The 12764-nt window shown below is 43.4% G+C and overlaps 1 protein-coding gene across 6 annotated transcripts in view; it reads right to left on the reverse strand.

Moving 5' to 3' along the window:
- mgaa (MAX dimerization protein MGA a) overlaps nucleotides 1–12764 on the reverse strand; it is a 31512-nt gene that overhangs the window by 12354 nt on the left and 6394 nt on the right. For 4 of the 6 annotated variants that reach the window (XM_086181922.1, XM_086181924.1, XM_086181920.1 and 1 more), the window contains exons 4-14: nucleotides 11196–11307; nucleotides 10686–10799; nucleotides 10460–10588; nucleotides 9807–9929; nucleotides 8251–9044; nucleotides 6555–6831; nucleotides 5616–5743; nucleotides 5371–5466; nucleotides 2955–3051; nucleotides 2475–2794; nucleotides 1282–1659 (exon numbers count right to left, since the gene is read on the reverse strand). In XM_086181922.1, coding sequence (XP_086038048.1) covers nucleotides 1282–1659; nucleotides 2475–2794; nucleotides 2955–3051; nucleotides 5371–5466; nucleotides 5616–5743; nucleotides 6555–6831; nucleotides 8251–9044; nucleotides 9807–9929; nucleotides 10460–10588; nucleotides 10686–10799; nucleotides 11196–11307 — 2568 coding nt within the window. The remainder of the gene's footprint in view (nucleotides 1–1281; nucleotides 1660–2474; nucleotides 2795–2954; nucleotides 3052–5370; nucleotides 5467–5615; nucleotides 5744–6554; nucleotides 6832–8250; nucleotides 9045–9806; nucleotides 9930–10459; nucleotides 10589–10685; nucleotides 10800–11195; nucleotides 11308–12764) is intronic. The other 2 variants (XM_086181923.1, XM_086181925.1) reach the window with 2 other exon arrangements.

Below are 12764 nucleotides of genomic sequence, written 5' to 3' on the forward strand. Positions count from 1 at the left end.
ACATCACTGCCCAACAAGGGACTGAGAAATACAATTAAGTGATGATAAATCACTGACAGGGCATCAGTCAGGCATTGTAGACCTGCTCAGCTAAGGAAGAGTCTATGCTGTTGTATATGCCAAGACAATGATGGCTAGCAGCCAAAAGTAACATCACCGTCACCTGTGAAACCATTGAGGCTGTGAAGAGAGCATGCTCCTGATCTTGGGCCAACTCATTCTGGGCAATCTGTGTCATGCCGAAGAACATTTCCCCCCTGAAGTCTGGTTTGTTTGACAAGTGTGAGCCCTCTGCATTGTGCCCAGGCATGAAACAATTCCTTAGTTTGATTGGGTGAGTTGGGCTGAAGCACAGTATGCTTACAGAGGCACAGACCTTTGGTTGTACATGTGGCACATCCAACTGCACGTACAGCCAGCAAGCAAACTTTGTCAGACAAAGAGAAACTTTCCAAAAATATGACGAGCAACGCTGCAGTGGAATGAAAGCAGGAGAAAATTTTCAGTAACACTTGTCTCTTGTCTGATGCTTGCTGGCTGTATAACAAATAATGATGCTACAGTCTGGAATGCTAACCTGTAAACTCTTGTTACAGTGTGTTACAATGTGAAGTGTAATGAAACTGTAGTCCCGTCTTGTCCTGCTCCTGTGATGAACAATAACATCAGACCAACTTGATTCCCAAAGACATATCAGACTGGTACAGCTCAGCATTCGGTAAGTGTGTGTGGTCTGCTGTAATGTTAAAACAGGCCAGTGGAGGAGGGGGGACAATTTTGCCATGATACAGTACAGGGAAAACAGGGTTATATTCGAGTACATTCTCAGATGTTGCTAAACAGATCTCATTGGGGAGAACAGAGGCAACTCAAACAGTGAAAGGTAATCTGAACATTATATTTGTTTCAGTGTTATTTCAGGATCCAACTGCTACACCAAATCTTGAGGTCTCATGGTTGGCAAGTGTACCCTTGTCTCCAGACACCTCCACGATCTATCTGAACTTGGCATCCTGACAACTGTTGCTATACAAGAGGGCTGCAACCACACTCAGAACCTGGAGTTCCAGGCAGAAACTAACAACCCATCATCATCAGGTGTTGCTGAGTCACTGTGATTCGAAGGAGGAGCCAGATACCCAACGCCACCTCGTTTTTTTCAGTTAATACAGGTTGTGTCCAGGTGGGTGTTTGAACCAAAATGGCCTGTTAAGATGAGACTTTGGCCCTGGGTTTCTTACAAAACAAAACAGTGGTCACAATCCAAAATGGCAGCCTCACCTGGATTAGGTGGTCTGTGCCATCTGGCTGCTTCCTATTGGCTGAGAGGAAGCCAGCAGGAGAAATTCCAGTCAAGAAAGGCAAAGCCATAGTGACCATCTTCTTTTTCACTGCATTTATCAGTTTCTCTTCAGTCTGTTTATTCCCATCACACACCTGTGGAATCTTCTTTTCCCCACAATTGCCTTCTTCAACCTCTGGCTGCATATCTTCAAGAAGCTCCTCCTCTTCCATCACCTCCTGCTGCCACCCCTCCAGAGGCTCTACCTCCTCTGTTACTTCCTGCTGCCACCCCTCCAAAGTCTCTGCCTCCTCTGTCACCTCCCGCTGCCAGTCCTCCAGAGGCTCTGCTTCCTTCTCCTCCCTCTGGTTGTCCCCCTGAACAGAAAGTAGGGTTCGATCATCTTCAGATAAATCACAGAAATATCCCTTTCATCCATTAGAAGAAGAGCAACACAGTCCTTCTGGCTGCATTATGGGATAATGGACAAGGACAAAACAGAGATTTATCTATTTATATATAGATATCTATCTATCTACCTACCTATCTATTGAGAGAGAGAGGACAGGGAGAGAGACAAAGACTGAGAAGAGACAGACAGGAAAGAGAAAGACAGAAACAGAGAAAGAGAAAAGGGAGGAGAGAGAATGCCAGATGGGGATGTGAATAAGATAGAAGGAGAAAGACGAGCAGAGAGAAAGACAGGGATGGAGGACAGGAGAGTTAAGACATAACAACAAGGACAATAACAGTAAACTAGCTACCAATGACAACATCAGCATCAACTTCAGCATATGATCATTTAAGTACGAATACTGGTACTAGTACTAACACCATGCTGATGTTGTTGCTAGTACTGCTAGTTTTACTACTAGTAGTCGTAGTACTAGCAGTACTAGTAGGGTGTCAGCCTGAGGCTCTGCAGGTCTGCAGCCTCCTCCTCCAGCTGCAACATCAGTCAGGGATCTGGGAGGTGAGAAGTACCAGGACTCAGAGGAAGAGGTCCAGTTAGTGACATACAGGTACGAATGAGAAGTGGAGGACAAAGAGGAGGAGAGAGGCCCTCAGTGCATCATGGGTGATGCCCTGGCATTCAAGTGATATCAAATGAATTATTTTGCTGAGGACCCACTGCAGACACTCAAAGACGCCTTGAAGAACAGTGGCACAGTTGCTCCATGTCCAGTCTCACCTGCCGTGCTGTTTTGAGTCCCTTCTGATGCATTTCCAGGTGGACTGGGTCCATTTGGGGCTGGGTTATGTGGATTCTGTATTGGATGCAGTGCTTCCCACTGTTGCTACTCTCTTCAACCGTTTGACTGATGGGATTGACCAGATACTTCCCAACCCAGAAAGGCTTGTCAAGTTGGTCCTGAGCCATGGCCTCACAGAGCTTCTTCAACATGTAACTTCGGTCATCTGCGCTCTTCCACTTACACTCGGCCATGATGACCAGACGTCTTGATGCCTTTGGCTCTGCCAGAGGACTCGGGGGTAGAGCTGGTTGACCACCTGAGGAAAAGTATTTACATGCATTGGAAGACATTCAGAGGCTCATCAATTCAGTAACATTTAACACGGAAATTTTCAGATTTTGAAATTCAAAGCTTTTGATTGGTTGACCTGGTTTCTACCAGGTTACACCAGCTTCAGCTGCAGCAGGTAAACCCACCTGAGAGAGGACTGGAAGCTCCCGTCTTTGTTCCTTTGACAAGTTTCTTCTTTGTAGCATTCAGTCGAGTGCCTTTAGACATTTTGTATTTAACTTCCTGGAAGAAAAAATATTGATTCACACTGATTCCATTATGTCTAAACCCTCATGAAGAAAACCTGATGTTCTCTTCAATTCATTCCTCAATGGGGGAGGAAGTTTGAACCATCGCCAATGACCTGCAGGACTTATCATCATGGTGCTTGACTGGTAACAGTGAACCTTTAGAGACTTGGACTTCTCTTTATTGAACCCTTAAATAAGTAGTTCAAATATTGTACTTGAATGGTTGATGTTATTGCAGAAGAGTGTCCAGATTATTGTTCCTACTGTCCTCTTACTCTATATTTCCTCTCCCCCTAAGTGAGGAGGGACAGGGGAGTTCTTAAGTCTGTCTGTCCCACATTTTGGGAGGAACAGCCTTCCATTGAACAGGCTCCTCTGGTTGCTGATGACGGTGTGCGGGGGGGGGGGGGGGGGGCTGACATTGTCAATAATGTCCAGCAGTTTGTCCAGAGTCGTCCTCTCTGCCACAGTCACCAAGGAGTCCAGCTTCATGCTGACCAAACAGCCTGATTACCCCCCCCCCCCCCCCCCAGCACACCACAGTGTCAAAGAGGATGCTGGCAGCCACAGACTGGTAGAACATCCACAGCAGTTTGCTGCAGATGTTAAAAGACCACAATGTCCTAAGAAAGTACATCCTGCTTTGTGTCTTCCCACACAAGTGTCTGGTGTGTGTTGTCCACTCCAGTTTATTGCCCAGCCACAGCCTGACGTATTCTTACTCCTACTTTACACCTCCCGTAGACCAAACAAATGCAACAGAGCTGATGTGACCTCCAGAACACAGCTAAAGAGAATCTGGGTTGACTGACGAATATCACCACCACCACTACATGAACATCAAGCACGACAGCGACAAGTTGTAAACCAGTAAATAAGCTCTCATAGATAAGCATCCAGTTCCCTCTTTCAAGTCAACAACCTCAAATCGGGTCTGTTGTTTCTCTTAAGTGCTGTGTTGTAGTGAACTGGACTGTTTCAGATTCCTTGATGACGTTTCTCCTCTCGTCCAAAAGACCTCTTTAGCTCTGGTCTCTGGAGGAGAGTTGGAGGCTTTAAACTCTGCGTGGGCGTGACTTTCTGCAGGGTCTTTAGGTCACATGTGACCTCTTTGTTTCAGAGTTGATGAGGTCACATAAGAATTGTATCTTTTTGAGTAACTGGGTCCAAGTGTGATAGTGTGTTTAGTTTCCTACGGAGTGGCTCTGGACCATATTGTAGGTGGGGGACAGGTTTTGATGAAGGCCCCCCTCCTCTGTTCAAGGATGGTCACTCCAGTTTGACACTGATGGCTTCTCTCAGTCTTCTCTGGTCCAGATCTGGACCTGCTGTCCTAAAAATCCCATCCCTCCTCTACAGAGCTGATGAGAACTCCAGCTGCTGCAAAGTCTTGACCTGAGCTGGTGACTCTCCTGGGCTGGGCCATCCGTATGTATTGAGGTGGTTTTGTTCCCCGATGTATAGAAAAATCCAATACTGCAACACTTATGGCTGACTCCGTAACTGTGATGAGGTCCACTACGGTTACCTGTTCTGGGGTTACTTCAAAGTTTAGTCCTTTTGCAAGCACAACTTGTTCTGTTTGGGTTAGCTCCTGGTCTAACAAATTCTTCACCCACTTCTCCTGCAAAAGCGTTGCCTTGTCGTCCTTGTTCCTCCATGTAAGAGTCTCTGATCTTAAGAGTGTTGTCTGTTGTTCTAGTGTTATGAGTTAGCTTGTTTATTGTTCCTGAGTGTGTCGCGACATCTGTGCATTCTCCTTGACCTCTTGGTTGAAAGTGTGTCTGGTGGAGTGGACCTGTCTCACGCTTTCACTGAGCAACTGGTTCTGTGCCCTCTGAAGGATCCTCATGGCCCTGTATCCTTTCACAGTAGAACTGAAGCTGCCTGTAAAAAATCCTGTGTTGCCTGGAACTCAGGTTAAAGTGCAGGTGGTTCCTGTAGTAGCCAGGCAGAGTTTAAAAGCCTGCAACCCCCACCAGTGACTTCGAACTGAAGAACCCTTTTGGATGACAGGCAAAACATCACAACAAACAGTCCAGTTGACTCGTGAACAGCACAATGTTAAATGTTGAAGTGTTTATGTGACAATAAAAGCCATCTGAACAATGCCATTGACCTCTGGTGGAGGGAAACAGGAGATGCTAACTGTTTGGACAACAAAATTACGTCATCCCTGACATCCAGCTTCCTTACGAACTACAAATACAGCAACCCTGCAAGGCTAACTTGCAGTTGGACAACAAAAATGCCTCATCCTTGTGGGACCCTGTAAGAACATTTCCCTCCAGCAAACAATCAGGAGCCTTACCTTCTGTTTGTGTTTCTGCCTTTTCTTCTTCCCTGAGAAGCTTCTGACACGAGCACAGCTGCTGTCATCCTTCCCCTCCCGACACAGAGAAGAAGCCTTAAATCAAACACACGAGAGGCTTCAAACCTGAAAGAACTTACCTCGGCTGCTGCTACATCTAGTCTTTAGTTAATGTGCTTGTTCGGTTTGATAAAACTGGAGTGTCTCATCTTCTTAATGCAACAGATAACATCTTATGTACTTACAGTGCAGCGGGAAATGGAGCCCGGTTGGGGGACATGGATCGGATCAGGGTCTGTGTCCCTGTTGTCTCTCTTCCACAGAATCCGGACCCGCTCTGCAGGCTGGGACACGCTGTCAGCCTCCTTCAGAACTAAAGTTCAAGAGAACAGGAAGTGAATGCTAGGCTGAAATACACTGGTGCTTTGAACAGCAAATATCTAAACAACCACCCACATTACTTTCCATGCACAACCTCCAAAACAACTTTGCTTCACACCACTTTTTTTGCTCTCCAGCAGTGCCACTTCCCGAAAAATGCAAACAAAGCTGTTATAAATGTCGTCCACATCAGCAGGAGAGACAAGTTGAGACTGAGATATCCCCGGCAATAGAATAAGATGCAATGTTACAGCGTCTGTGTGTTTTATGCTTTAGAGTGTTTAAACCTTCACTTCAAAATGCACCCTGAAAATGTATTCAGGTCATCAATAGTGAACATTTTGATGTTTACTTTTCCTGAAAGAATTTCCCAGCACTACTTCTGGCATATTATAATAATTTACTTCTTGTCAATTCTGAAATTACTTTCTCCATGCTGTGACTTACTTATATTTATAATGCTGAAAATTTTGTAAACTGACATAAGATTTGTCAATTTCACATGCTAACACATGTTTTAATGCTAATTTTTAAGGTAACAGAATGAATTTGATTTATTATTCCCTTTTTTAAACACAAAAAAACATTCAAAAGAACAATATAATGCCATCACAAAAACCCCCATCCACAATAATTACAAAAGCAAATGACAGTACTAAAAGAAAAACAAAAAACAAAAATAAGTAACAACAGTAAAGTGACTCACTAACATCAAGACCAGAAAAATCTAAAAATCCAGAACAAGTCCAAAAATCTAATGGAATGAATCTGATTTAGGCTTTGTTTCCACAACTACAGCTTACTGTAGGCCATCTTCATCCTCCTTTTCCTCTTCCTCTTCCTGCTGGTGCTGTGGTGGGAGGAACTGGAGTCAGAGCCATCCAGGTTCTTGAGTAGGACCACCTTCTGTTTGAGGCAGCTGCAGCCAAACATGCAGCGCTGGCGGCCACAGTGGCTGATACTGGCGCTGAGGGCCAAGCTGGAGCAGATGCAGCCCAACCGGCAGAAATCGTTCAGGCAGGCGGGCGCTTGTTTGCAGGGCAGCTGGATGGGAGCTGTGGGGTTCTCACTGACAAAACCCTGAGGGGGAACCGGACCAAACCACAGGAAGAGTTAGAACACCTGCCAGGTGGCATGTCACCTCAAGTAAACTTATTACAACAGCTACCACAACAGGACCCTTTCACTTCACACACATTTTAAGATGTAAATGATGTCATGAAAGTCTCAATTTTCAAAACGTGCATTCAAATTCAAGAATACTCCTAAAACATATTACTTGAAACGAAGTACACACAATTTGTTTGTGCATGCAGACAATATCTTGTAATTCTTTGAAGACATGAGAGACTCTCTCCTGGAAGGGTTTAGTCAGATTTCTCGTTGCAAAATAATAAAGAATAAATGTAAAGCGATTGCATCTAAAATTCTTTTTATAAAAGCCAACCTATTCAGTAACTGGACCAAACTAAATCAGCAAGTCAACCACCACAACATGATCCAAATATCAGTGTTTCTAAAACATGTTGGTTCATTTAGTGGTCATTTTGGAGGCATACACTGAGGGCCAAAATATTAGGAATACCTCGCGATACATCTGAGGTCTTTGTGCTAATGTGTATTTTCTTTACTAAATAAGAACAAAGCCAGTGAAGCCGCTTCCTGTTTGAGACTCTAAATGATGGACCTTTCTTAAAAAGGTAACCTCACGTCAATCTTCTTCCACTTAATACAATTTATAATCGTTTATGCAGCTTTATTCTTGGCTGTCCATACACTACTCATCATTGCATCATGTATGAAACCCTTAATTTACCATCTCCTACAGTAAGACAACAGCAGCACTGGTTATGGTTTATTTTCAAAGGCATTTACTCGGATTATCCACTTTATTTCAAACAATATCCGAATCATTTCACCTCCAGACACCAACAGACATTGTTCACAAGTTTTTTGTTGTTGTTCCATCTGCATCTAAATCAGTCTTCAAAAAATCCTTTATGTTCAAAGCTCCTTCTGATTGGAACAAGCTGCCAATACATGTTCGATCTATTTCCACTTTTAAACTGTTTAAAACTGCGCTGTCGTCTCACTATGACACCACTTGCTCGTGTTTTCAATCAATCATCTGTTTCAGTAAATTGGATCCAACGATAACATAATCATTCTTATTTGTACCTTGTGTTTTGTTTTGTATTATTGTTGTAGGTTTTGTTAAGTCTTTGCCCTTGGTTGAGTTGTCTGAATTTGTAATGACTGTCATGTTTTGTATTTCTTTTTGTTTGTATGTTTTTTGTATTGTTTTCTTGTATGTGATTAATTATTTGCTCTGTTGTGGACCCCCTTGAAAACGAGACGGTTCATCTCAAGGGGTTATTCCCAATAAAGAATTTGTCTCGTCTTTTACTTTAAAACTTTTGAAGGACCGTTGTACGCAATCATTCATTATAAAAGAAGCAGACACTGTCATGACCAGGAGGTGGTGATATCACGTCTTACCTTCAATGTGAAGAGAGATGTCAGCGCAATGGAGGCCCTCTCCTCTGTGATACAGGTACGTGGCAACCCCTCCCACATCACGCCATCTTCCAGGTCTCTCTGTTTCAACAGTGTTCGTGTCATCAAAGGTGGTCTGCTGGTGCCGGATGTCTCAGCATTCTCCAACTCAGAATCGGACTCCAATGGTGCCATGTCAGCTGCTGGCTGGCAAGGGCTCAGCGTTTGTGATGAGGTCTTGCGTTTGCGTCTCTTTCTGCCATCAGGAGCGGGGGGCAGAGGGAGGGTAGCTAAAAGGGCTGTGTCCTCGGCTGCTGGTGGAGCCCGGACTTTCAGGGGGTTTCTTTTTGGTTTTGCAGGTTTAGGGAGTGCTGTAGGATCCGACGTGACACGGACCAAAGAGGCCCTCACTGCAAGACTGGACTCGACTGGACCCGGACCAGCTGCTAGATCTGGTCTAGGTTTGTTCTTTTTGGGACTTTTCTGCTTCCTGTCTACTTTCCTGGAGAGTTTTGGTTCTCTGGGAAGGAGTCTAGATCTCTTGGAAGGCGGGATGAAACCAGAAATGAGGTCTGAGGTGGGGGAGCTCACTGGTTGTTTTTTCAGTACACTGTTCAAGGTCCGAACATAACTGCTGCTCTTGGCAGGCAGCTCGTACACCAGTGGCACCACCACCGGCTGAGAGAAGCTGGCAGCACGCTCATCAATTAGCTTCCCTTCGTTCTCCAGATACTCATCCAGCATGTCGCTGTAGAATGCAGACAGGTTTTTCTTGTTCTGGTCAGTCCTGACAGCAGCTGCGAGGGGAGATATTTTCATTGATCAACAGCAGAGACAACAGGAAGTGAGATAAAGCATGCGTTAAAATTCTAGAAGATCTGAACAAACTAAACATTTATGCTATTTTTAAAGTTATATTTGAATGCACAACCTTCTTGCTTCTCGTTCATAAATTCAGTACGTTATCATGTTACAGATAATTTAATTACAATAACTGATCAAATCAGAGGCCCTGCTTCATTGTAATGTCACACTCATGAATGGCAGGACTTGACTTGTGTTGCTGTACTTTCACATTCTTGTAATCAAGGATCTGAGTTGTTCTTCCAAAAGTGGATGAGTTTTCCTATCAGAAACTTGAGCCTGGGTCAGTAGGTGTCAGACCCAAAATGCTGGGGAGCATCTGTGCCACTGAAATTGGAACTAGTCTTGCTTGTCAATGGGGTTTTTGACACTGCAAAGAGGGAACACTCCAATCTTTCAATGCCATCTCATCAGATTATTTCTGACATTATAAGAGAGACATCTGACATGTTTAAATGTTCTCAATAGAGGCAGCCAAGTGAGGTGAACACAGTACCGTCACCTGTTGGTAGGGAGGATTATCCCCTCTCCCGCAGTCAAGCATTCATCAGGTTTTGACCGTCAACTGAAGTCTTAATGGCGCATTAGAGCTCAACAAAAACTCGAAACAGATGTAAGAATTTGTTGACATCAGTTTGTGTCCTCGTAGCCACGAGCAACCTGATTCACACTTATCAGGTTAAGTCAGTTCTGACCTTCAGGTTTGGAGGATGATGGCTCCACCAAAGCTTCTGGTGGAGTGAACTTTTCCCTCCAGCCTTTAATCTGAGTGACGTCAGTGGTTTTCCCTGTTCTGGACACAAACGCAACAGATACACCTGAAAAAACAGACAGACAGAAATTTCATAGTAATATTTATCAAACATTTTCAAAACTAAACCAAACTACTTTTTCCTTTTCAGATGTAATATTTTACTATGAATGACTTTGTGTCAGTAAGTATTACTTTATTAGGATGGTCCAAAGATCAAACCTGCAACATTTCATAGAGGTTTCAACTTTCGATTTTTTAAGTGTCATTATATTGCACAACTTTGTACCAAGTGCCACCTAGAGGGTGACTGGCACCAGGTGTTGTGTTGAGAGGACAAATAGTTGCTATACTTGCTATTGTGACTGGAACCAAAAGGAAGTACTTCATCTGTAACTTTGACATTTTATCACGAGGGTTGACAGATCAAACCTAGCAAGTTTGGAGAGATTGGGACTAACGGGCATTTCTACAAACTGAAACCCAGCAACATTTCTGAAAGTTTGATGTTACCTCAATGATGATAGAATATTGAACCTGCAGCAGCATCTCGCTCCAGGTGCCAAACCACCCAACTACCATGTTATCCAGACTCACCGTGTGATGGCAGCAGCTCCTGGGTCAGTGGCTTCAGAGATGCCCCCGGAGAAGGGATGGGTAGATGGACTCCCAGGTACTGCAGGTCAATGGACAGCAATGGATCCAACAAGCTCATCTTCAGTCCCACTGAAGAGCAAAAGACATCATTTAGAAGAGATCCTAAAGTTTAACTTTTAGAGGGCAGTCAAGGTGGCACCCAACCACCTGATAAGATGCTACAAACCTTCCTGCAGTACTGGATGGATGATTTGTCTGTGTTTTATCAGCTTCAAGTCTCTCAGAAGAATCTTCTCAGATGCTGCGATCTTATCTTCAAAACTCTCTCCTGCTGCTTCAGCTTTAGTGTGTTTATGAAAACAGAACAAATACTTAAAACTGATGCACGTTGCAGGTAAACTGCTAGCTGAGCATTACCCTCACCTTCATGTCCACCTTACACTCTTGAATGGGATAGCCTAACTCAGGAATAGCTACTCAGTAGAACCACAGAGATCTTTGACATTAGAGGAGGTACAATTAGCAAATTCAACATGCTAGCAGATTGTTGCAAATTATTATTATTATTAAGGCAAAACAGCTAGCATAAAAACCTTTGAATAATCTGTTAATATGTAACTGGGCATTACCATGCATATTATTGCAGGTCTTTTTTAGGTCCTTAACATTAAGCTTATCATTTTTTGTTCTAGATTAATAAAAACAACTCCACTTAGAGAAAGCGCTGGCACTTTACCATTCGCACTCTCCTCAGGTGGTGGCAGCTGCTGGGTTTCAAGTGATGTCTGAGGTTGAGCAACAGGTCCAAGGCCTTCTGCATTGTCTGCAATGTGAAGTTTGAGGGCCTCCTGAAATAAAAGTTTTGTTTTATTGTGTTGCTGCTGCCACCTGGAGGCTACAAAATTCATTTCAACTCAGTCTTTTTTCTTTTTCTTGTAAGAAAAAAAAAAAAAGCTCAGTAGCTCACAAGCAAAGAACTTATTTCTGTATTGTAGTCTCTGTAACATTTCATAACTTTCCTGTTGATTCACAGCTGACAATTGACTCTTCAACAGATAAAGTAATACCATTGAAGTTTTGAATGAATGATTTCCATTCATCAGATGTCTTCTTCCATCCAACAGAATCAAAGTGGGACAATTTGGGAAGTATTGTTTTAAAAATAGTTTTTCAGACTATGTCATTAGCTACCTGATGTGGCTCAAACAATTTTGTAGCCTTTTTAGTTCCGTTTAGTTGTCAGCAGAGATCAGTTCAGGTCAAAACACACAGCTGTTGCATCCAACCATGGGTCCATTATTTCATTCACATGACCACAAAGCACATGACTCTTCCCCTTACATCAAGTAAAGTACACTGCCACAGATGGTTAACAAGCTGCAGTAGTCAGCCTGTTGATGTCCAGGCTGATGACGGCACAGCCATCAGTATAAGAATGGACAAAGACATCTCAATTATTGTTTCCAAATGTTATTACATTTGCTGAATGGCTGAATTTTATAGCTGTTGACTTCAGCAGCTAGCAACGATCAACACCAAACAGGACACTGTCGATTGAAAAGACGATGGTGGCTGACTTCACATAAGAACCCACAAGGAGAAAAGGTAGATTCATTCATTCTCTCGTTGGTAATGGAGTTTCTGGCAATGCTTGAAGCTGAACAGACCAAAAAATCTTCACCACAATAACCAAATGTAAGAATCTCAATCGGAGTCCGTAGAAACAGCTGCCTTCACAAACTGATGTGGTGACGTAATGACTGAAAGCTGTTTTTATAAGCCCCTGCACTCTTGACATTATATTGTGAGAATGAGCATCTGACATTCATGCTGGTTCTACCTCAACATAACCTCATTTGATAGTTTCTACCATAACTGTGCATATTTCCACAATCCCTTCTGCACTAACATGCACCAACCCTACCATTTGTCAGTTTTGGTTGTGCAATGGCCTGATGCACTATTAATCAACCAACCTCCCAGCTGAATTCACTCACTAAGGCAGGTGCAAATCCACACCGAACATGCACACGCACACACAAACAATGATCAGCGACTGGAATGCCAACATGTCAACTGGTGTGACCTCTAGTTTTACAGTTGTGAGACTGAAACTTATAAAGCTGCTGACTGTTTTACATCTATGGCAAGTCTGCCACCTGCATTGTGCCATTAGCATCACTGCTGGTCATCGACCACATGGAGCAATCGTAGCTGTGTGTTTCAACGCAAATGGGACAACAGGGTTATGTCTTGGACTTGGTTTCAACTCAAGATTCCATTTATTATAAAATACAGACATCTG

Source organism: Aulostomus chinensis, chromosome 17, assembly GCF_037954235.1.
Source record: "Aulostomus chinensis isolate RoL2024-O1b breed Wild chromosome 17, RoL_Achi_v1.0, whole genome shotgun sequence".
Taxonomy (NCBI): domain Eukaryota; kingdom Metazoa; phylum Chordata; class Actinopteri; order Syngnathiformes; family Aulostomidae; genus Aulostomus; species Aulostomus chinensis.